At 34.7% G+C, this 23,543-nt stretch overlaps 1 protein-coding gene across 10 annotated transcripts in view; it reads left to right on the forward strand.

Moving 5' to 3' along the window:
- Positions 1–23,543, forward strand: part of KIF21A (kinesin family member 21A) — a 157,072-nt gene that overhangs the window by 116,645 nt on the left and 16,884 nt on the right. For 2 of the 10 annotated variants that reach the window (XM_027093530.1, XM_027093538.1), the window contains exons 20-30: positions 4,807–5,001; positions 5,425–5,526; positions 6,189–6,354; positions 6,839–6,859; positions 12,020–12,080; positions 12,455–12,509; positions 14,770–14,981; positions 17,348–17,455; positions 19,070–19,198; positions 21,594–21,632; positions 22,294–22,308. In XM_027093530.1, coding sequence (XP_026949331.1) covers positions 4,807–5,001; positions 5,425–5,526; positions 6,189–6,354; positions 6,839–6,859; positions 12,020–12,080; positions 12,455–12,509; positions 14,770–14,981; positions 17,348–17,455; positions 19,070–19,198; positions 21,594–21,632; positions 22,294–22,308 — 1,103 coding nt within the window. The remainder of the gene's footprint in view (positions 1–4,806; positions 5,002–5,424; positions 5,527–6,188; positions 6,355–6,838; positions 6,860–12,019; positions 12,081–12,454; positions 12,510–14,769; positions 14,982–17,347; positions 17,456–19,069; positions 19,199–21,593; positions 21,633–22,293; positions 22,309–23,543) is intronic. The other 8 variants (XM_027093531.1, XM_027093532.1, XM_027093533.1 and 5 more) reach the window with 8 other exon arrangements.

The following is a 23,543-nucleotide window of genomic DNA, read 5'->3' on the forward strand; positions in this document are numbered from 1 at the left end:
GCTGCATGAGCTCTTTATATATTTTGGAGATTAATCCTTTGTTGATTCGCTTGCAAATATTTTCTCCCATTCCAAGGGTTGTCTTTTCGTCTTGTTTATGGTTTCCTTTGCTGTGCAAAACCTTTTTTTTCTTTTTTTTTCGCTACGCGGGCCTCTCACTGTTGTGGCCTCTCCTGTTGCAGAGCACAGGCTCTGGATGCACAGGCTCAGCGGCTATGGCTCACGGGCCCAGTTGCTCCACAGCATGTGGTATCTTCCCGGACCGGGGCATGAACCCGTGTCCCCTGCATCGGCAGGCGGACTCACAACCACTGCGCCACCAGGGAAGCCCTGTGCAAAAGCTTTTAAGTTTCATTAGGTCCCATTTGTTTATTTTTGTTTTTATTTCCATTACTCTAGGAAGTGGATCAAAAAAGTTGTTGCTGTGATTTATGTCAAAGAGTGTTCTTTCCTATGTTTTCCTCTAAGAGTTTTATAGTGTTCAGTCTTACATTTAGGTCTCGAATCCACCTTGAGTTTATTTTTGTGTATGGTGTTAGGGAGTGTTCTAATTTCATTCTTTTACATGTAACTGTCCAGTTTTCCCAGTGCCACTTATTGAAGAGACTGTCTTTTCTCCATTTTATATCCTTGCCTCCTTTGTCATAGATCGTTGACCATGGGTTCGTGGGTTTATCTCTGGGCTTTCTCTCTTGTTCCATTGATCTATGTTTCTGTTTTTGTGCCACTACCATTTTGTCTTGATTACTGTAGCTTTGTAGTATAGTCTGAAGTCAGGGAGTCTGATTATTCCCGCTCCGTTATTTTCCCCTCAAGACTGCTTTGGCTCTTTGGGGTCTTTTGTGTCTCCATACAACTTTTAAGATTTTTTGTTCTAGTTCTGTAAAAAATGCCAGTGGTAATTTGATAGGGATTGCATTGAATCTATAGATTGCTTTGGGTAGTATAGTCATTTTCACAATGTTGATCTTCCAATCCAAGAACATGGTATATCTCTCCATCTGTTGGTATCATCTTTAATTTCTTTCATCAGTGTCTTATAGTTTTCTGCATACAGGTCTCTTGTCTCCCTAGGTAGGTATATTCCTAGGTATTTCATTCTTTTTGTTGCAATGGTAAATGGGATTGTTTCCTTAATTTCTCTTTCAGATTTTTCATCATTAGTGTTTAGGAATGGAAGAGATTTCTGTGCATTAATTTTGTATCCTACAACTTTACCAAATTCATTGATTAGCTCTAGGAGTTTTCTGGTGGCATTTTTAGGATTCTGTATGTATAGTATCTTGTCATCTGCAAATAGTGACAGTTTTACTTCTTCTTTTCCAATTTGTATTCCTTTTATTTCTTTTTCTTCTCTGATTGCTGTGTCTAGGACTTCCAAAACTATGTTGAATAATAGTGGTGAGAGTGGACATCCTTGTCTTGTTCCTGACCTTAGAGGAAATGCTTTCAGTTTTTCACCATTGAGAATGATATTTGCTGTTGGTTTCTCATATATGGCCTTTATTATGTTGAGATAGATTCCCTTTATGCCCACTTTCTGGAGAGTTTTTATCATAAATGGGTGTTGAATTTTGTCAAAAGCTTTTTTCTGCATCTATTGAGATGACCATATGGTTTTTCTTCTTCAATTTGTTAATATGGTGTATCACATTGATTGATTTGCGTATATTGAAGAATCCTTGCATCCCTGGGATAAATCCCACTTGATCATGGTGTATGATCCTTTTAATATGTTGTTGGATTCTGTTTGCAAGTATTTTCTTGAGGATTTTTGCATCTATATTCATCAGTGATATTGGTCTGTAATTTTCTTTTTTTGTAGTATCTTTGTTTGGTTTTGATATCAGGGTGATGGTGGCCTCATAGAATGAGTTTGGGACTGTTCCTTCCTCTGCAATTTTTTGGAAGAGTTTGAGAAGGATGGGTGTTGGCTCTTCTCTAAATGTTTGGTAGAATTCACCTGTGAAGCCATCTGATCCTGGACTTTTTGTCTGTTGGAAGGTTTTTAATCACAGTTTCAATTTCATTAGTTGTGATTGGTTTGTTCATATTTTCTATTTCTTCCTGGTTCAGTCTTGGAAGGTTATACCTTTCTAAGAATTTGTCCATTTCTTTCAGGTTGTCCATTTTATTGGCATAGAGTTGCTTGTAGTAGTCTCTTATGATGCTTTGTATTTCTGTGGTGTCTGTTGTAACTTCTCCTTTTTCATTTCTAATTTTATTGATTTGAGTCCTCTCCCTCTTTTTCTTGATGAGTCTGGCTAATGGTTTATCAATTTTGTTTTTTCCAAAGAACCAGCTTTTAGTTTTATTGATCTTTGCTATTGTTTTCTTTGTTTCTATTTCATTGATTTCTGCTCTGATCTTTATGATTTCTTTCCTTCTGCTAACTTTGTGTTTTGTTTGTTCTTTTTGCTCTAGTTCCTTTATGTGTAAGGTTAGATTGCTTACTTGAGATTTTTCTTGTTTCTTGATGTAGGCTTTCTATAGCTATAAACTTCCCTCTTAGAACTGCTTTTGCTGCATCCCATCGGTTTTGGATTGTTGTGTGTTCATTGTCATTTGTCTCTAGGTATTTTTTGATTTCCTCTTTGATTTCTTCAGTGATCTCTTGGTTATTTAGTAATGTATTGTTTAGCCTCCATGTGTTTGTGTTTTTTACTTTTTTTTCCCTATAATTCATTTCTAGTCTTATAGTGTTGTGGTCAGAAAAGATGCTTGATATGATTTCAATTTTCTTAAATTTACTGAGGCTTGATTTGTGACCCAAGATGTGATCAATCCTGGAGAATGTTCTGTGCGCACTTGAGAAGAAATGTAATCTGCTGTTTTTGTATGGAATGTCCTATAAATATCAATTAAATCTATCTGGTCTATTGTGTAATTTAAAGCTTCTGTTTCCTTATTTGTTTTCATTTTGGATGATCTGTCCATTGGTGGAAGCGAGGTGTTAAAGTCCCCCACTATTACTGTCGATTTCCTCTTTTATAGCTGTTAGCAGTTACCTTATGTATTCTGGTGCTCCTATGTTGGGTGCATATATATTTATAATTGTTATATCTTCTTCTTGGATTGATCCCTTGATCATTATGTAGTGTCCTTCCTTGTCTCTTGTAACATTCTTTATTTTAAAGTCTATTTTATCTGTTAAGAATATTGCTACTCCAACTTTCTTTTTATTTCCATTTGCTTGGAATATCTTTTTCCATCCCCTCACTTTCAGTCTGTATGTGTCCCTAGATCTGAAGTGGGTCTCTTGTAGACAGCATACATATAGGTCTTGTTTTTGTATCCGTTCAGCAAGGCTGTGTCTTTTGGTTGGAGCATTTAATCCATTCACGTTTAAGGTAATTATCGATATGTATGTTCCTATTCCCATTTTCTTAATTGTTTTGGGTTTGTTTTTGTAGGTCCTTTTCTTGTCTTGTCTTTCCCACTTAGAGAAGTTCCTTTTTCATTTGTGGTAGAGCTGGTTTTGTGGTGCTGAATTCTCTTAGCTTTTGCTTGTCTGTAAAGCTTTTGATTTCTCCATCGAATCTGAATGAGATCCTTGTGGTAGAGTAATCTTGGTTGTAGGTTCTTCCCTTTCATCACTTTAAGTATATCATGCCACCCCCTTCTCGCTTGTAGTTTCTGCTGAGAAATCAGCTGTTAACCTTATGGGAGTTCCCTTGTATGTTATTTGTTGGTTTTCCCTTGCTGCCTTTCAATACTTTTCCTTTGCCTAATTTTTGCCAATTTGATTACTATGTGTCTCGGCGTGTTTCTCCTTGGGTTTATCCTGTATGGGACTCTCTGTGCACCTGGACTTGGGTAGCTATTTCCTTTCCCATGTTAGGGAAGTTTTTGACTATAATCTCTTCAAATATTTTCTCGGGTCCTTTCACTCTCTCTTCTTCTTCTGGGATCCCTATAATGCGAATGTTCTTGCATTTAATGTTGTCCCAGAGGTCTGTTAGGCTGTCTTCATTTCTTTTCATTCTTTTTTCTTTATTCTGTTCCTCAGCAGTGAATTCCACCATTCTGTCTTCCAGGTCACTTATCTGTTCTTCTGCTTCAGTTATTCTGCTATTCATTCCTTCTAGTGTAGTTTTCATTTCAGTTATTGTATTGTTCATCTCTGTTTGTTTGTTCTTTAATTCTTCTAGGTCTTTGTTAAACATTTCTTGCATCTTCTCAATCTTTGCCTCCATTCTTTTTCAGAGGTCCTGCATCATCTTCACTATCATTATTCTGAATTCTTTTTGTGGAAGGTTGCCTATCTCCACTTCATTTAGTTGTTTTTCTGCGGTTTTATCTTGTTCCTTCATCTGGTACATAGCCCTCTGCTTTTCATCTTCTCTATCTTTCTGTGAATGTGATTTTTGTTCCACAGGCTACAGGATTGTAGTTCTTCTTGCTTCTGCTGTCTGCCCTCTGGTGGTTGAGGCTATCTCCATTTCTTTTTTTTAATTGTGGTAAGATCAGATACCATGAGAGCTACCCTCTTAACACATTTTTAAATGTACAGCACAGTGTTGTTAGCTATAAGCACAATGTTGTAAAGAAGAGTTCTATAACTTATTCCTCTTGCATAACTGAAACTTTATATCCACTGAACAGCAGATCCCCATTTCCTCCTCCCCCCAGCCCTTGGTAGCCACCATTCTATTTACTGCTTCTACGAGTGTGACTATTTTAGTTGCCTCATATAAGTGGAATCCTGCAGTATTTGCCCTTCTGTTAACTCATTTCATTTGGCATAATGTTCTCAAGGTCCTAGATGAAAATAATTTCTTAAAATCAAATCTGTTTTCTCAATAGCAAAGGGAAGAACTCACAAAAAGACGAGAGAAGCTTTCAAAAAGAAGGGAAAAGATAGTCAAGGAAAATGGAGAGGGAGATAAAAATGTGGTTACCATCAATGAGGAGATGGAGTCAGTAACTGCTAATATAGATTATATCAATGACAGTATTTCTGATTGTCAAGCCAACATCATGCAGATGGAAGAAGCAAAGGTTTGTAACTAAAAAGGTGTTTAATGACTTAATAAGAAGTATTTTTGTATTTTTTGTCATTAAAAACACTTTGAATTTTTATATGAAGGTATTTTCTGTCTGTGGTTTAATGTGATTCTTAGGTTTTGCATGTATACCACTCCCTGCCTGCTTTCCATTTCTGTGCCTATTTTGTGATATTATTATTGTTTACACAAGGCATATATAATGTATTAATCAACCTTGAGTTCTTAACTGCTCAAATGTCTTGTCTTTTAAACTAGACCATATGTTTCTTGGAGTAGGGATCATATTTTATACTTTTCTGTGGAGTCACATTAGCTAATCCAATGATATCAAATAAATGCATGAAACAATGGCTTTGTCTTCTGTTAAATACATTCAGGTCAAGGTAATGATACATCATATGTTGGTTTGATGTAGGAAGAAGGAGAAACGTTGGATGTCACTGCAGTCATTAATGCTTGTACACTTACAGAAGCCAGATACCTGCTAGATCACTTCCTGTCAATGGGCATCAATAAGGTAAGTTCTAACTACACTATTATTGAAAACCTAAGCTTTGGTTAATTCATTGCAATTTTGCTTATCTTTCTCTATTGACCCTTTCCTTTGTAGTAAGGAGGAAGATTCTTTTCCTTAGAGTTAAGAAAACTCAGCAGTATTTACATCAATTCCATTAGCTTCTCATCTTTGTGCTTGTGTATTAGAACAGGTAAACAACTTAAAGAATAATTTCTTTTTCACTTTAACAAAGGAAAAGTTAAAAGAAAAATCTCTTAGGGTGCTCAAAAAAAATCAGAAAGGAAAAAATACAGTTGCACTCTCCTTGTCTTCAGAAACTTCTGCCTAAATATTAAAGGTGATAATTTCTGACTCACCTTTTTTCCCACGTTGAGACTGTGCTAGACCTTTAATGGTTTGTTCTCTCACTTAATCCTCACAACGTGGAAGGAAGTAAGAATCATTCATATCATTTGAATATTTGGAAACTGAGAATCGGGAAGATAAGGTAACTTGCTTAGGGTCAACGAGCTTGCAAGTGCAGAAGCTGGGATGAATCGAGATCTATTTAATGTCAAAGTCCATACATCATATGCATTTGCTATTTGATACAGATCTTTGTGTGGTAGATTCTGTTTTGTATGATCTAAGATAAATTTTTTTTGGGGGGGTTGTTGTTATAGGGTCTTCAGGCTGCCCAGAAAGAGGCTCAAATTAAAGTACTTGAAGGTCGGCTTAAACAAACTGAAATAACCAGTGCTACACAAAACCAGCTCTTATTTCATATGTTGAAAGAGAAAGCAGAATTAAATCCTGAGCTAGATGCTTTACTAGGTCATGCTTTACAAGGTAATTTGGATTAAATTTTAGTTAAATAAATTGCATGGTAACTTTGCTCTTTGAGTATGCTATACTCTACCTTTTTTCCCTATAGCTTGACTGAATAGATGCTATATTTACTTATGCTTTTGGTAATTATTCCTGCTTTAATTTGCATGTATAAATTTTGGGGGATGTAATTATTGTCATTGCAAGAAATGATTAGCAACTTAAAAAGGCTTCCTTAGCATTATTAAGTAATTAGTTTTTATGAATAAATAAGATCAACCATGCTTCTGAATTGGTTGTTTAAATTATTTAAAGTATTAACCAAGTTTCATTACTTTACATATCTAACTGCCTTAAAAAATAAATTTATAAGTGTTTGCTATGGCATCTATTCTACATATCTTATAAATGATACATAATCTTGTTTTATATGAGAGTTCTTAACATTGGATTTGTTTTGATTGGAGTATTGCTTTTTGTTTCCTTTTTGCTGTTATTTACACAGATCTAGATAGCATACCATTAGGTAAGTATGTTTAGCTTTCTGTGTACCCTACAGCTGCATGAATTACTAATTGTTCATGTACACTAATTGTGGTACATCTTATTTAAAAATTTTTATTGGCAGCGAGCTGGTTTTTGCATGATCTTTTATGAAATGTATCTGTGACCACAAACATACTAAGTCTTTTGTCTTTCTTACACATTTCCTGATTTTTAAGTTCTTAGATGTTTAAAGAAGTATGTTTATTTTTCTATTTTATTATTTGAACTCCAGATTTGGTTCCAGTTTCATAAGCCCCTCTTTCTTGTAGTAAAAAATGGAACATATATTCCTTTTTAATTTTTAAATCTATCTGTTAACTTGAATCTGTTGTTTTACCCTCATAAATAACTTTCTGTGTTATTTATCTTTTATATATATTTGTTTTTGGTTTATATTTGCTAGATTCTCAGTTGTTCTTAAGTTTTATAAAATTAAGCCACGTATATTTTAATATTGTAACTTGAATAAAACTATCCAAAGGATTTTAATGAACAGATTAAAACATTATTTATAATTATAATATTTTCAAGTTAGAGCTTTAGATATCACTGAGTATTGAGATTTTTGACATTTTCCCTTGCCAGTACAACATTCATGTGAACTACACCCACTCATGAGTAGTATCTATCCTCCTCCTAGTGGTTATATACATGAAGGATCAGAAGCATCAGTGTAATTTTATTACTTGCAATTTTCGTGAATGATTATTTTGGACCAGTTTTTATTTCAAATTATTTCAAAATCTGATCTTAACTTTTTTCTAATCACGCAGCTGTCAAAATTTTCTAATACTTGATGGAGAGGAATGTAACTGAAAGATTAAATGTAATTTCCTCTCTGGGTTATTAAAATAAACATAACCTATGAATCTGAATTTATTTTAAACGATGCAAATAAAATACATGAACTATTTGGTTCTTTTTTTTTTCCGGTACGCGGGCCTCTCACTGTTGTGGCCTTTCCCGTTGTGGAGCACAGGCTCCGGACGTGCAGGCTCAGCGGTCATGGCTCACGGGCCTAGCCTGTTCGCGGCATGTGGGATCTTCCCAGACCGGGGCACAAACCCGTGTCCCCTGCATTGGCAGGCGGACTCTCAACCACTGAGCCACCAGGGAAGCCCTGTTTGATTTTTTTAGACGTTTACCCTGTGTGTTAAATCTCAAAATAGTATTTCCTTGAGATCAATTCCATAATACAGATATGGACAGGCTACAACTTTTATCCTGCTCAAGCTATAACAAAGACAGGTAGAAAAAGGATTGATTATATTAAGGAACCATGTTAGGCTGCCCAAATTTCTGAATTATAACCAGAATTTTTGCCATTCCATGTGTTATTAAGCATGTTTCTTTTCCTCTTCCTCTTCCTCCTCCTTCCTCTTATCCTTCTCCCCCTCCTCCTCCTCTGACTTTTCTTTGTTCTTCTTCATCTTAGTGGCTCAATTTATAGTAATAAGTAAATTCTTATTTAAGTCCATTATCTCTTTTAACTTGGAAGAAAAATGCAATGCCCTCTTTGATGTCCTTTTGTGCAGAAAATATTAAACTGCTATTTGATGTGCATTGTTACTTTTTCACAGCTTTCAAGCAACTTTTAATTATCTGTAGCTTAAAGCAGGGTCAAAAACAGAGAGGGAAACACATTCAGCTGATATAACCTGTGACTCATGGCATAAATTTTCCCTAAGGCCATAATCTAGACCAGAGGTGCTTAGAAGAAAAGCACGGAAGGAGAAAAACATGGAAGTTAAATACACAGAAACTAGATGGTCATATTCATTGCTTTAAAAAATATTTATTTAGTTTCAATTTATCTCAACTTTGGGCTGGGTGCTGGGATTCAAAGATAAATAAGACACAGAATCTTGCCCTCATGGACTTGATACCTTGCTGAGGGTGACAGACCATGAACAGATTATGATACATTGCAGACAGGGCAGAGATTGAGATATGTACAGGGAATTATGGGAACACAGAATGGGGCTACCCAACAAGAATGGAGGAGTTGATGGAGGCCTTCTGGAGGGGGTGAAATTTGAGCTGAAACATAAATGAAGAAAAAGATTTAGCCAGGCAAGAGACAAGGTGGAAAGGGGCTGGGCAGAAGAGTCTCTCTGAGCAGGGAGTAAGTTAAAAGTTGGACATTTAGCCAAAATATTGTATGAATGAGGACTTCAAGCAGGTTGGTGCTCTGGAGCAACAAGTATGTGGTGTAGGATGATGAATATAAGGCTAGAGGGGGAGCAAGGGCCAGTACTCCATGCTAATAGGCTTGTATTGTTGTAGCCTTTGAAGAACATCTTTATTTTCCCCTTCTTTTTTCCCTACCTATGTTGGTGTTCCTAAGATCTTCTCCTATGTTTGGGGATTTGCTAGAAGACTCAGAGGGCTCAGTATATAGTTGTATTCATGGCAAAGATTCATGAGAGCAATGTAGGAAGGATACACAACAAGATTGTAAAGGAAAAAGACTCAGATGGAGTCAGGAGGAATCCATGTCCAGGCTGCCTTATGCTCTCTCCCTCCCAGGAAACATCACACAGAATGCACTTTTCCCCCGGAATGAAAATGCAACAACATGTGTGCATAGTGTACACCCAAGGAAGTCCATTAGACACTCAGCACCTGAGGTTTTTACTGGGAACTAGTCACATAGGCACGCTTTGTCTAGTATATACGAGAATTTTAGACTCCAGGAGGAAAGCAGGAGTTCTCAGCATAAGCCATATTGTTTGCACAAATGTTCTAGGTATAATGAACTTCCCTCACTAGTTAACTGATGACTAGGGATACTCTGAGAGCCAAGTTTCAGATGACAGACAAAATCCAACCTTGCAAGGAGGCCTTTCTAAGGATAGTAGTCTCTGGGCTGCTATGTTAACTCTTTTCCATACACTACATATATATATATATGTATATATACATATATATATATATATACAGACACACACACATACACATACATATATACATATCTATATACCTATATAAACTTTAAAAAAGACTTTAATAGTAACTGTTTGGTTAACTTCTAGTGATGTGAGATTATGCAGCTGTGTACCGATATGTATGAACTTTAAAGCATTTTGCAGTTTTAAGTCTCTGCTTTTAGCTTTAATGCTCAGTGATGAGAAGAGAAGCTGGTGTTGGGCTGGAATTATGTTCTTAGAGTTGAGAGTAGAGCAGTGAGGTGATGGCATGTCCTGCTGCCCAGATGGCTGTAGTGCTACAGACAAAGCTCAGTCCTGAAGAGGTGTCTATTTTGGTGAATGTCTGGGTGGAGGGTTGTATCCTCTGGCTGGGTTGGTTATGTCAAACTGTAATTATCTCTAAATAAGGCATATATGCATATGCAAGAGCTAAGTAGCTTTTACTGAGCACTCATATGATGTTTAATATACTAACTTCTTTCATCACTCCCTACAAGAAAATTACTAGTCAATCTTAGCCTGCTTTTATACATGGAAAAATAAAGACTAGATTTGTCATTTCTTTACATTTTCTATGTTATTGACTAATTCAGTCACCTTAGCACTCAATTATCCTTTCTTTGAAGCACATCCTCCAGCCTGCAAGCGTGGGCTTTGAGATACACATTGCCTTCAAGACCACCATTTTGCTCATTTCGGAAAGTAAACTCCCTTTGTGTGGGTCCTAGATGGGCTCCATTTTAGATAATGCTATCAAGTATTACTGAATTTCTATCGAAGTGTCTGCTAAACAGTGAGGAAGAATGGGAGCATCTGAGAAGGGAATTAGTTGACTTATGAGCATAATCCACCTGTATAATATAAATGTAAAAGTTAAAGGGGGATGAATACTGTATATTTTTCACTGACATATATATAATTATTTTTAAATATTCTATTTATTTATTTTCCTTAATTTTTTGCCTGCATCGGGTCTTAGTTGCGGCACACAGGATCTTATTGAGGCACAAGTGATCTTTTCATTACAGTGCACGGTCTGCTCAGGCTTCTCTCTAGTTGCGGTGCCTGGGCTTTTCTAGTTGTGGTGTGTGGGTTTTTTCTCTCTAGTTGTGGCACACGGACTCTAGGGCACGTGGGCTCTGTAGTTGTGGTGCATGGGTTCCAGAGCACATGAGCTCTATAGTTTGCGGCAGGCGGGCTCTCTTGTTGAGGCGTGCGAGCTTGGTAGTTGTGGCGCAAGGGCTTAGTTGCCCTGCGGCATGTGGGATCTTAGTTGCCTGACCAGGGATCGAACCCACATCCCCTGCATTGGAAGTGGATTTTTTACCACTGGACCACGAGCGAAGTCCCCAACGTATATATTGTTGATAGTATTGCCTTTAGTTTTGTGGAATGGCTTTATAATAAAATGTATAAGTTTTGAAAACTTGCACCTGTGTTAGGGGCTCACTGACATTTTAAATAATTTACTTTCAGTGGCTGTTTTATTTACTGACTTCCTACTAGTTTTATATGTTTGCTTTTTCCTCTCTTTTTATTAGTGTGCTACAGTTGTTCTGAAATAGCAGTGGTTTGTTTGTATTTATCTACAAAACTGTTGCATGGAAACCCGTAGTTTTAGTCCTTTATGTACATGTGAATGAGCTGCATGCTGGTATGTAACTCCTGAATACCTTGACACACACACATGCTCTCTCTCTACTTGAAAACAAAAATAAAAATAAAGGAAAATATATAAGTTGGAATACTGATAAAGTACAACTATGTTTATACCTATGTAGTTTTTGAAGTTGACTCAGTACATTAAAGGGAGCGCATGCAGCATTTACTTTAATCTTGTGTTTTACTCAGTGGTTTTTCATACATGGGATAAATGGATGGTGTGGGATAAATACATACTCTGAAAAATATATAAATAATTCTACGTACTCTGATAAATACATGATCTCATTTCCATCCTGTGAATGCTGTTCTGTTTTATCATTCAACTCATAGCTTTCCTATTTTGAACATATTTTTCTCATCCTAGGGCATATAATCAAAGGAGTTTCTTAGAAATATTTTTTTACATTTCTAATTTGATTCAGTTACTAAAACCAAAGTGCCCATATTGAGAGAACTTGGGCTGTTGCTTATTATAGCATAGGGATTACAGTCAGCATTCAAATTGTGACATGTGGATAATACTTACATTTTGGACATTTTTTTAGAAAATGTAGAGGACAGCACTGATGAGGATGTACCTTTAAACAGCCCAGGATCAGAAGGAAGGTAAGAGAGGCTTTAGCAACTTAATAGATTTGACTTATTTCTGTAATATTTTTAATAATTTTATCCTGTGCATCAAAGAATTACCATAAAACAAATAATTTTGGATTTTATGGCTAAGGGAAGAGAACTAGAAACAGTAATATGGAAGCCCAACTAAGTAATGTTTAACCATCAAAAACTTTAAAATAAAAATACTGGGATATTTAAGGAAGGAAAATGGACTATTTTAATTAGTTTATTTTGATTTTAAATATTGTCTTTCTGTGTTTTCTGTAGGCATATAAATTTTTTTCCATACTTGTACTCATTAGAGGACATACAGTTTTCTATAAGTTCCCTTTTAATCATGTGGTTAATTACTTATTTGCACATAGCTCACTCTCTTCAGACCTTATGAAGCTTTGTGGTGAAGTGAAACCTAAAAACAAGGTAAGGAGAATTGAAAATACCAGGTAAACATTTTTTCTGCTGTTCTTTATTGTCATTATTAATCACATAGGCCTCAGGTTTGACTCTTAATAGGTCAGCAAGTAGGCATGCTTTTATCAAAGATTTCATGTGTAAGAAATTTAGTTCTTTATCATATTCCCCCTTGAAAAAAATTTATATTGAAAAATTGCTCCTTTGTGAAACTTGTGATTTACTGTATTCTTGTACTTTTTCTACTAGATAAGATATGATTATGGAAAACAATCCTTAAAAATAATTTAGATTGACAGGAGATTTTTGAAATTTTAACATTCTAGTATGTCCTCAAGTATTCCTTATTTATTTTGTTTAACTGTGTCTTGAGGTGGTTTGAATAGGCCAACTCTTAATCATCATTTTGTATTGAAAATTGATGCTATAATGTATATTTGTGAAGCTTAAAAAAATAAAGGATACATACTGTTAAATGTGTAAGAAACACATGGTCTATTTCAGATTGAGTGTTGGTAACATTGGTACTAGATGAATTAACTAACTATCTTAAGATGTTTGAAAACAAAGAATTCTTGTAGTGCTTAGTAAATATTTGTTGAATGAATGGATGAAATCAGGACTCAAAATAGTACTGTGCTAATGGACAGGATGGATTTAAGGCCCACAGTGGTTAGCCAGGTAATATAAATGAGTAATTTGGCTGAATATAAGGTAATTAATAGGGATTATTATGATTACCTGAAGTGGACATGCTGCATCTAAAGCAAATAGCCACCACTCAACTACTGCTTATTTTTGCCATGATGGAATATGGGCCTAAGGCTACCAGATCCTCAACTTTTTAAAGAGAAGCTTTAAATATGGATTTTAATGGAGAATTTCCTTATCTTTAAAATACTGGGCTAGCCAACTGAAAAACATCTCCAGTCTTTATGTATGGTCCTTGAGGTACTGGCTTGGTGACATGTGGTTTGTGTCTTATTATTCTAAGTGACTAAGTAGAAGTTACCCAAACTCAAAGAAAGCATTTGAGTATAGTTTGGATCCAGTCTTAAGTGGAGGAGAGAATCTCCTAAGGTAACTTGGTCTTTCAGGCCTTGTGAAAGCCAGAGAGAAATGTGAAGTGGTAGCCTAAAGGTCATCTCCTAATAAAACCCACCGTGGTTCGGAATTCCCAAGAAAATGACTCAGTTTGCAGTAGGGAGAACTGACAGGGTAAAAGGTTGACCTGCAGGGCTTTCTCTTTCCAAAAGTTTTCAGGTATTATCTACCACTCCTTTTGAACTGCAAAGATGCCTAAAAGGTTCTCATATTACTTATTTTTCACTCATTGAAAAAGTGAAGTTGAGTATATATTTTAAATAGATATTTACCAGCACTATGTTAAATGCAGGGGATACAAAGTTGAATAAAACAGGTTGTCTGCCCTTTAGAGGTTTCTAATCTGGTAAACACCTTGATTATCTGTTAATACATTAGCGATAGCAGCCAACTCTAAGCGTTAACAACAAGGTAGTCCCATTGGTTTTTCAGGAGTATGGAAGGGAATGCTTATGGTAAATTTAGATTCTAGGAAAATAACCTTCACCTGCCTCACCATGCTGACAAAAGCTGGTATGGACTGGTGGTAGATATCCAGCAGGCAGATTAAACACCCAGTTAAAGCGTCAGGGGGCAGGGTCATAAAAAAGGAGAAACAGATGTAAAAATTGATAGTAAAATGAAATTAAAATTTATATTAAATAAATCATCTAAGCCTGGGAAACATCAGAATTTAGTTGAATGTCCCTGCAACTATCTTTTGGTTTAATTTCTTTCTTCTTTCTTTCTTTCTTTTTTTTTTTTTAATGATATGTTGAGGGAGCTGGCGATGAATGGCAGTATAGCACAATAATATTGGAGGCAGATTGCCTGGTTTTGAATCTGGCTTTGCCACTTACTAGCTGTGTGACTTTGGACTTTTAGCTTCTCTGTGCCTCAGTTCTCTCATTTGTGAATTGGGATAATGATAGTATATACTAATATAGTAAAGTATTTATAACAATTTCTGGCATCCAACAGAAATGTTGGCTATTATTACGGCCTCTAAAGGTCTTATCTGGCTGTAGCTCTGGCTTGTCACTATCTTACATGTTATGTTTGACACACTTGCTAGGAAAAGACATGCTAAATGTTTTACCTATTTCAAATGAATATTAAATATCGCCTAGTCATCTTGCCTGCGAAAATTTGCACATGATTGTTTTTCCTTCCATTCTCTGACTAGGCCCGAAGGAGAACCACCACTCAAATGGAATTGCTGTATGCAGATAGCAGTGAACTAGCTTCAGACACTAGTACAGGAGATGCCTCCTTGCCTGGCCCTCTTACACCTGTTGCAGAAGGGCAAGAGATTGGAATGAATACAGAGACAAGTACTTCTGCTAGGGAAAAAGAGCTCCCTCCCCCATCTGGCTTCCCTTCTAAGATAGGCAGCATGTAAGTCTGGCCCAGCTACACTAACTTCCTTTCTTTTGGCTTTCTTTTTAAAAAAAAAAAATGCATGTTGCTAATTTCTTATTTCTATTTTTTAAAATTTATGTAAATAAGATCTCTAGTTTTCAAAGTAATTTCTGTTAGGTGTTGTGTCTCCTAATTTTTGGACATTCAAAATAATTTAAATGAGATGTTCTTTGTTGAATTGCTTTGTCTTATTTCTAAGTTTTAGGGTCTTAAAGATTATAATTTTTATAAAGGCTGAGTTGTGAATTACAGAAAAAATTTATTTAGAAACACCTAAACTAGATTAAAGTTATACCTATAAAACCATTATATAAAACAGAAGCTTTAAAGATTCTTAAATTTACTCTAAATTACATTATATCCTAGTTCTAAGAGCCTGGTCAAGATAGTAAACCTTTGCTGACACTTTTAAAGAAAAATACAAATGTCAGTTACAAATAATACATTTTGAATTTTCCTAATTCTTTGCCTTGAAGCACATTGCACGTCTGGGAGTGTACACACAAAGTATAAATATTGTATTATTAAAGATTTGAAGGAGGAAATATTACCTCTCCTCTCTATGATAATCTTAACAAAAAACATTCCATTCAAAACAAATCTTATTTAAAAATTTTTCATTATTATCTTGAGAACAAAGATTTCCCTACACAGGCCAGTGTGTGTGTGTGTGTGTGTGTGTGTGTGTGTGTGTGTGTGTGTGTGTTTTGTTAGTTATATTAAAATTACATCAGTCATTCACTGGTAAAGATTTTTAATGGCTTTTTTCCAAACTAACTCTCACGTGTGATCTAGCAGATGATCTATTGAATGAACACATCATTGCATTAGGAAATATTGCCCAAAAAATGGTTCATACTATATGACTCTGTATGTCATACTCCCCACCCTAATTTGAACATCTGTTCCCCATAACTTTCTTCATCTTATAAAGATATTTTCACTGTCTTCCATTCAGTAAGCCCATCTGCTACCTTTAGTTCCAAAATTAATTTTAATGACAGAATTATCTTGCATGTGCTTGAGGTGACTTATGTAATTAACTATTAGATTTGCTCTTAGAGATTGCTAACCAGTATAGCTTATGGCTTCAGTGCTTTTTTGGTAAGATAACAGTGGAAGAATTGCTTTTGGTGAAGGTAGTGATATAGAACTGAGAACAGATTTTAGAGACTCCTATGTGTTCAGCATTTAGTCTATCAGATGAATAGAGACTTTTGGAACTTCAAGACTAAATCTATGACCTGGAATCCAGAATTCAGGTAATACCTTCCTTTTGCCCGTTTGTTTTTCATTTTAAAAATGTATCATTCATGACAGGTTGTAGAAAATGTCTTTTAGACACTGTCTCTTCACATGACTTACTATCTAAGTTTTCATAAATTAAGATGTTTGTGTAATTCTGTACAAATTTAAAAGTTGGTCATGTGCTTGGTGCAGTAACTCTTATATCCCATTACTACATGACTTCCATTGCATAAAGTAAAAGAATTTACTCAAGTGGGCCTTATGATTTAAATGATGCAGAACTTCTAAAATGTGATTTCCTCTAATTAGAAAAATCAGGCACGTGAAGTTTAATTATATTTAGTTTTCACTTTCAAATAAGAATCACTGTAAGCCCATTCTGGGGATCCTGCTTGCTAATTCCTTAGTGGTTTTTTTCCTTATTAATAAAGCTAGTCAAGGATAGCAAAAAATTCAGTTTTTTCAATTAAAATTCATTACCACTGTACACAACAATCATAGTCTTAAATTATTAATTACATAGCCACTATTGAACATTTAAAGTCTATAATAAAACAAAAATATTTTTAGTACTAAAATAGATATAGCTAACTAATACTTAAATACTAGTTAAGTAAAATGATTGTAGTTTTTTGTGATTACCTGTAGTATTCTTTTGTGACTGTGTAAGTATTAATTCATTAAGTCTCATTGTTTCTCATATTCTGATATTCTAATATTTTTGTTCTTGCAAGACTATAAAGACAATTTTTCTTCAACTGAAGCAATTCTAATCAAACTTAAACACTTAATGTTTAAAATTAAAAAATTATTTTAGCTGTTTGGCAGTATAGCATTGATGTTTACATTCAAAGATAATGGGCATGTATGTATTTGACAAAATTGCCAATTTAAAAATTAAATATATAGTTATCAAGCTCCCATTAATTAAAATAACTCATGTGATATTTTCCTGTCCTAGTTCTACTTCTTATTTCCAAATAATCTTTCTCAAGTTCCAGTTATTAATCTATTAAATATTTAGGTTGAGTATCTGCCAAAGTTATATGTATATATTTAAAATTAGATGATTATAGAACCTTTCTCTCTCTTAGTTCCAGACAGTCATCTGTAGCAGAAAAAAAGTTACCAGAGCCTTCCCCTGTAACAAGGAGAAAGGCATATGAGAAAGGGGAAAAATCAAAGGCCAAGGAACAAAAACAGTAAGTTACCCATGCTTTTTATCTACTAGATTGTATAAAATGTCTGATGCACTTAGATGCTAAAGCACAATAGTGAAATTATTTTCCATATTCAGACTGACTCTGGGATTGTGACTGATTTGACTAATCAAGACAATCAAGTGTGCTGTTGGCTTGTATAAGTAGTCTAACTTTCTTGTTAACACATACTTGTAAATAAATTTGAGCACTTGTCCCCATTCATATAGTCTGATTTATTTTTCAATTATTTGTGCATATCATTTTGGAGTTAATATACCTTTCAGGAGAAGTTTATTAAAACTACAGATAGTCTTCTAGAAAGTTTTGAAATTAATTTTGACTGTCATCTGATAAAACTGACATTGATTTCACCTCTTTAAAATGGTTAACAAAAATCTAGTGTTAGAAGATGTGTGACTTGTGCCATTTTCTTGCTGTTCTTTTATGTTTAAATTGGTATTATCCTTAATTGTTTTTTTCGTTGAAATAGTTTAAAAGCTATTTGTGTGTTTTGTGAGGGTTAGTTTACTTAATAGTACACAATATAATCTGATGGTCCACTTACGTGGACATTTGTAAATTGCAACACCACAACACACAGAAAGTTATAAATGGGTTAGAGCCACTGTTACCTTTCTACCCTGTGGCACACTGAGATCTCCCTCAGGTCTCCTAAGGAGCTGCATATAGCAGGTAGATCTCTGACATGCTCTTGAGTAGGAATATCAATGCTAATCTATATTTAAGTATTGGTAAAGACAATTTCTTTAACATAAAAATAATTATGAAAGAAGTTTTCATATATTTTCTGTACCCAAGTGGATGATCTTATACCATCCTCCTCCCTTGTACCACCATGCACACTCTCTACTTTGACCACTGGTTTAGCTGACGTGAATGTCATGGAGGTTGCTCTTCTAATCATCCTTGTTTCCTGTATTTAAAGATGTAATTTACCTGTTTCTACTGAATCGAATGTCTTAAGAATAAGTAGGAGATAGGGGATGGAGCAAATAAGTAATTTAAAAATAAATGAATGAATCAATTGAATAGGCAAATTCCTCTTAAACTCTCAGGGTCTGTCTCCTCATCTATAAAGTGAACAACTTGCTCTCAACTCTAAAATTGTATAATTTTAAATTAGGCTTGCTTTATTTATACTGACTTTAGATTTTAGCAGACAGAACTTTTTCTTTAGTGCCATCTTGTGGCCAATGTAACAAGATTCAGTGGAAAAAAAATTTTTTTTTTTTTTAACATCTTTATTGGGGTATAATTGCTTTACAATGGTGTGTTAGTTTCTGCTTTATAACAAAGTGAATCAGTTATACATATGTTCCCATATGTCTTCCCTCTTGCGTCTCCCTCCCTCCCACCCTCCCTATCCCACCCCTCCAGGCTGTCACAAAGTACCGAGCCAATATCAGTGGAAAAAATTTTTAATTAAATTGTTCAGAGTGCATTTTATCTTATAAAAAAGGAACAGAGGAAGAAAGGAAGCAAGGAAGGAATTGTATAATGAAAAGCTTTTATAAAAAAACATGTTTCTTACAACATTTCTAACAAATCAAAGCCAATTAAAGCCACCTATTTAATGTTCTTTTTTTCTTGTAGCTCAGATTCTGGAACCTCAGAGGCTAGTCTTTCACCTCCTTCTTCCCCACCAAGCCGGCCCCGTAATGAACTGAATGTTTTTAATCGTCTTACTGTTTCTCAGGGAAACACATCAGTTCAGCAGGATAAGTAAGTCATTATGTAAAAGAGCCCCAATTATTCATTATAATATTCTGAACCTTTCAATACAGTCTGTAGAAAACATTTAGCCTTCTCTCTGTGTGGGAGATGGAGTCTGACTTGTGAACTCTTGCCATATTTCATGTGTTTTTCCAATGGGAAATGAACCATATAGACAAAATTAGAGAAATTAATTTTCCTGCTGAACATTATTCCCTGCTATAGATTTGCATTGCTATACTGAGCACTTGTCTTACCTTTTCTTCTACAAGTAAATTGGAATTGAAAAATCTTTGAGACCACTTGAAGTTAAATTTCTTGGGATTTTTCAGCTTCATTGAGCCTATAAAAGCCTCTAATCCAGACAGCCTGCATTGAAAAGAGGCAAATTATTTTACCTTTGGTGGATATAACAGCTTACAAAAGCATTGCCATATGTGTAACATGTTGTTATCATTTGGTTGTTCTACAAATCCACCACAAAACTTGAGTAATTGTATTCTTGGGATAGAAGAGTACCTTTATGGGTGGAGGGGGTAGAACTCAGGGTGGGTTGTTGGGGAAGAGAAGTTGGAGGGGTATGGAAAATATAATTTTCATTAAATTTGAAGTGAAAAAATATTCCCACACTGAGCCAGAATCTCTCTTGCAAGAATTTCATACTAACAGTGTTGCCATAAGGTGTTTATTAACTGACTTGTCTGCTTTGATTTTGAATGATAACATTTTGGATAGTATATGTACTTGATATTCAGTATCCCACACCAGTTCTTTGTTTTCTATGCTATAATCTCCCTGTATATATCAACGATTTCTGAAATTTACAGGGTATTGTTTAAGATCTGTCTGGCATGTTTAGATCATGCTAAATGGCTCTATAGACTTAGAGAGACACACCATCATTTTGAAAGATTCTTTAATCTACTTAATTTATGGATAACATTTTTGATTAGATTTTAATATAGTTTAATCAGTTAGATTAAACTATATTAAAATTAGGTTTTAATATAGTTTAATCAGATGACATGTCCTTTCAAATGATCTAGATAGGTATTTTTTTTTAATATATTTTAAAAAAGACTCTTGAACATTGTTAAATCATACCTCTCATTTAATTGAGAAAGAGTAGAAGAACATTAAGAATGTCTTTAGGAAGTCCATTTTCACTAGCAATGATGAAGAATTACTAAATTTTGTCTCCCTTGCATTCACAGTCATAAAATTTTTCTCTTGGTCTTTTGATAATCTTGACAATCTAATTATAGTTCCATACTTTTTACTGAAATAGTTTATGAGCTACCTACCAATCATTTGACTCTGTTGTAGTCTCTATAAACTAAAACTTGGAATAACTGACTACACTTTCAAAAAACTCACCTACCTTTTTAATGACTTTCTTTGGGCTCCTTTTTGAGTCTAGCATATTTCACCAGCTAGAAGTAGGTCCCACACATTGTTTCTGATTACATAATATGCCAGCACTCACTCTATCCTCATTCTTCCCAAGGATATTGTATAATAATACAAGCTAAATAGATTTTCACGATAACCAGACTTATTGTCAGTCCTGGAGGTTTCCGGTTAAGGCTGACAGGAGTGGCTCACCTGTATTTAAAATCCCAGTAAAACCTCCCAACTATTACTGAGGGACTGCCTAATCAGAAGAGCTCCATGTTTTTGAGATGAATTAAAATCACAGGTTGGGGCTTCCCTGGTGGCGCAGTGGTTGAGAGTCCACCTGCCGATGCAGGGAACACGGGTTCGTGCCCCGGTCCGGGAAGATCCCACATGCCGCAGAGCGGCTGGGCCCGTGAGCCACGACCGCTGAGCCTGTGCATCCGGAGCCTGTGCTCCGCACAGGAGAGGCTGTGGCGGTGAGAGGCCCGCGTACTGCAAAAAAAAAAAAAACCAACACAAAGGTTATTAAATTTTGAATGATTTGCTTTCCATGCAAACATATAATGTATTTGTGCAACTTCCACATGAGAGTCTAAATCTAAAGTAATTATCAAGAGGAATAAAGTTCATTAATGACTACTGAAACTGAAAATTTTTTCTAGTACTAGTCAAATTAAATAGAGTCTTGAAGTGATGTATTTCACTTGCTTGATGTTTTTCCTCTTCAGGGCCTACATTTTAGAAAGTGAGGATAGATGGGTTCTGTGGATCAGTAATAGAAAGTTTTTCCCCCCAAATCTTGGTAGAAAACATAAGCACAAAATTTTAACTAATTTAGCTGTCACTGAATTTGCTGATATCCAGTGCAAATAGAAAAGCAGGGCACTGTAAAGGAAATGTTTGCTGTATTTCTGTTATTCATACTGTTGAATCAGTTCAATCTCAGTGTCTTTACCTGTTGACATCTGTATTCTTTTCCCTCATAATTCTAACTCTTTCACTGTAGGTCTGATGAAAGTGATTCCTCTCTGTCGGAGGTACACAGGTACTTTCTTTCCTACGTTCTGGCATTTCATTGATGTTCTAAAATGCCTTCCTAGACACTTTAAACAAATCTCATTTTTGTTGCATTCATAACTTGTAAACCATATAAATGCACTGATGTTTTTAAACATTAATTTTAATATATTTTTGTGATCATACCTTTCAAAGTAGTGGTAAACTTTTTTATATGATAGCATTAAAATTTGTGCTATTTGTATTCTGTCTATAACCTAAAACTTTTCTTTAAAGAAATTAAGTTCTTTGAAAATTAATGTAAAGGTTTGCTCCTCAATGGGTTTTTCCACCTCAAGGCATGGGAAGTGAATAAGGTATTTTTTCATGTTGATTTATCGATTTTAAATAAAAAGTTTATGGCAGGATTTGTGATTTTAAAAAAAGGTATACTAGGGGAAAAAAGGATGCTATGGTACCTAAAATATAGAAAGATACAGAAAGTAAAAGAATTTTAAAAACATAATAAATTGTTTTAACTGGTAGATGCTGTTTTTCAAATAACAATGTGGCATTTTTTTCATGTTTATGGGTTTTTTGGACCCCTAATTTCTTTTTTTTCCTTTCATTTCCTCTTCCCACTAATCAGTTTGTCTCCTCTCTCTTTGCACTTCTTTCCCATGTTTTATGGCCATTTTCCTGATCATCAGTAGATCCTCCAGAAGGTAGGCAGGGGAAGGGAGAGGAAATTAATCTTATTCACAGTATTACAAGACTTTACTGGTTTTGCATGGATCAGAAATAAGCATTTTTTCCCTTCACATCAGATCTGTTGTATAAGTTTGCAATATTTAAACTTAACTTAAACTATTTTAAAGTTGATTTATATACTTCAGAATGTGGATAGATTAATTTTAATAGAGAAAGAAATACCATGGGTTTATGTTTCCAATTTCTGTACTTTTTCTGTTACCTTTTGTATAAGGTAATCTCTATAAAATATTAACTCTAACATTCTGAATATTTGAGAGTATCTTTCAGTATCTAATAAATATGATGCTATATTTAATGTTGAAATTATTTTTCTTCAGAAATCTGAATAAATAAAACACATAAGAATGAAAAAGAGACATCCTGGTCTCTAGGGCTATGCCATACATAAGTTACTGGAGGCAAATATTCACTTTTGTAATATTACAACCTTTGACATGACAGAATTGTGTTGCACATTATATCATCAGGAAACATTAATAGATTCTTAGGATAAAGATAGTAATCTGAAGGAAGGAACTCTTTTGGAGACATAGTGCTAAATAACCAAGTGCTAAATAACCAAGGGTACTGTTTAGCTTTTTTCTTAGGATGATTTGTGTCATTAAATGCAGATCAAAACAGCTCTTAGGTTATTAACATTAATTCTTTTCTTTATAATCAGGTTGTTAGAATATACATACATATATATTTAATGTTTTAGAAGAGCAGCAATTGACTATGCATTAGATCATAACTTTTCAACATTTGAAGCAATAGTTATAATTTGATGACTTCAGTTCATAGCTATAAACCCCACATAATAGTGATAGGATTTCAAAATGACAGTTTTAGACTTTTGAGGAGGTTTTGCTACCATTTCAGTTTTAATCTGGTTAAGTTCTTACATTGCCAACAAGTTACTGAGCATTAATTTCAAGAATCTCAAATTGATGTGTGAATGCAAATAATACTTTGGATTTTGTAATTATACACCCAGGTGGTAACAATTCCTGGTCTTATTTCTGGTAATGGGGAACTCCCTTCACTTTTTGAAATCATTATAACTAAATCCCAAAAATAAAGTTTTTTTTTTTAAATCCTAAGCCTAATTTACCTCCTTTAAGTTTTTATTCATTGGTCTGTCATCAGCCCTCTTGAGCTATGCTAGATTTAATCCAGTATACCTTTTTTGTGTGTATGTGCCAGC

The sequence above is a fragment of the Aethalodelphis obliquidens genome, unplaced genomic scaffold (genome assembly GCF_003676395.1).
Source record: "Aethalodelphis obliquidens isolate GAN/ISIS:26980383/991018 unplaced genomic scaffold, ASM367639v1 scaffold84, whole genome shotgun sequence".
Classification (NCBI taxonomy): Eukaryota; Metazoa; Chordata; class Mammalia; order Artiodactyla; family Delphinidae; genus Aethalodelphis; species Aethalodelphis obliquidens.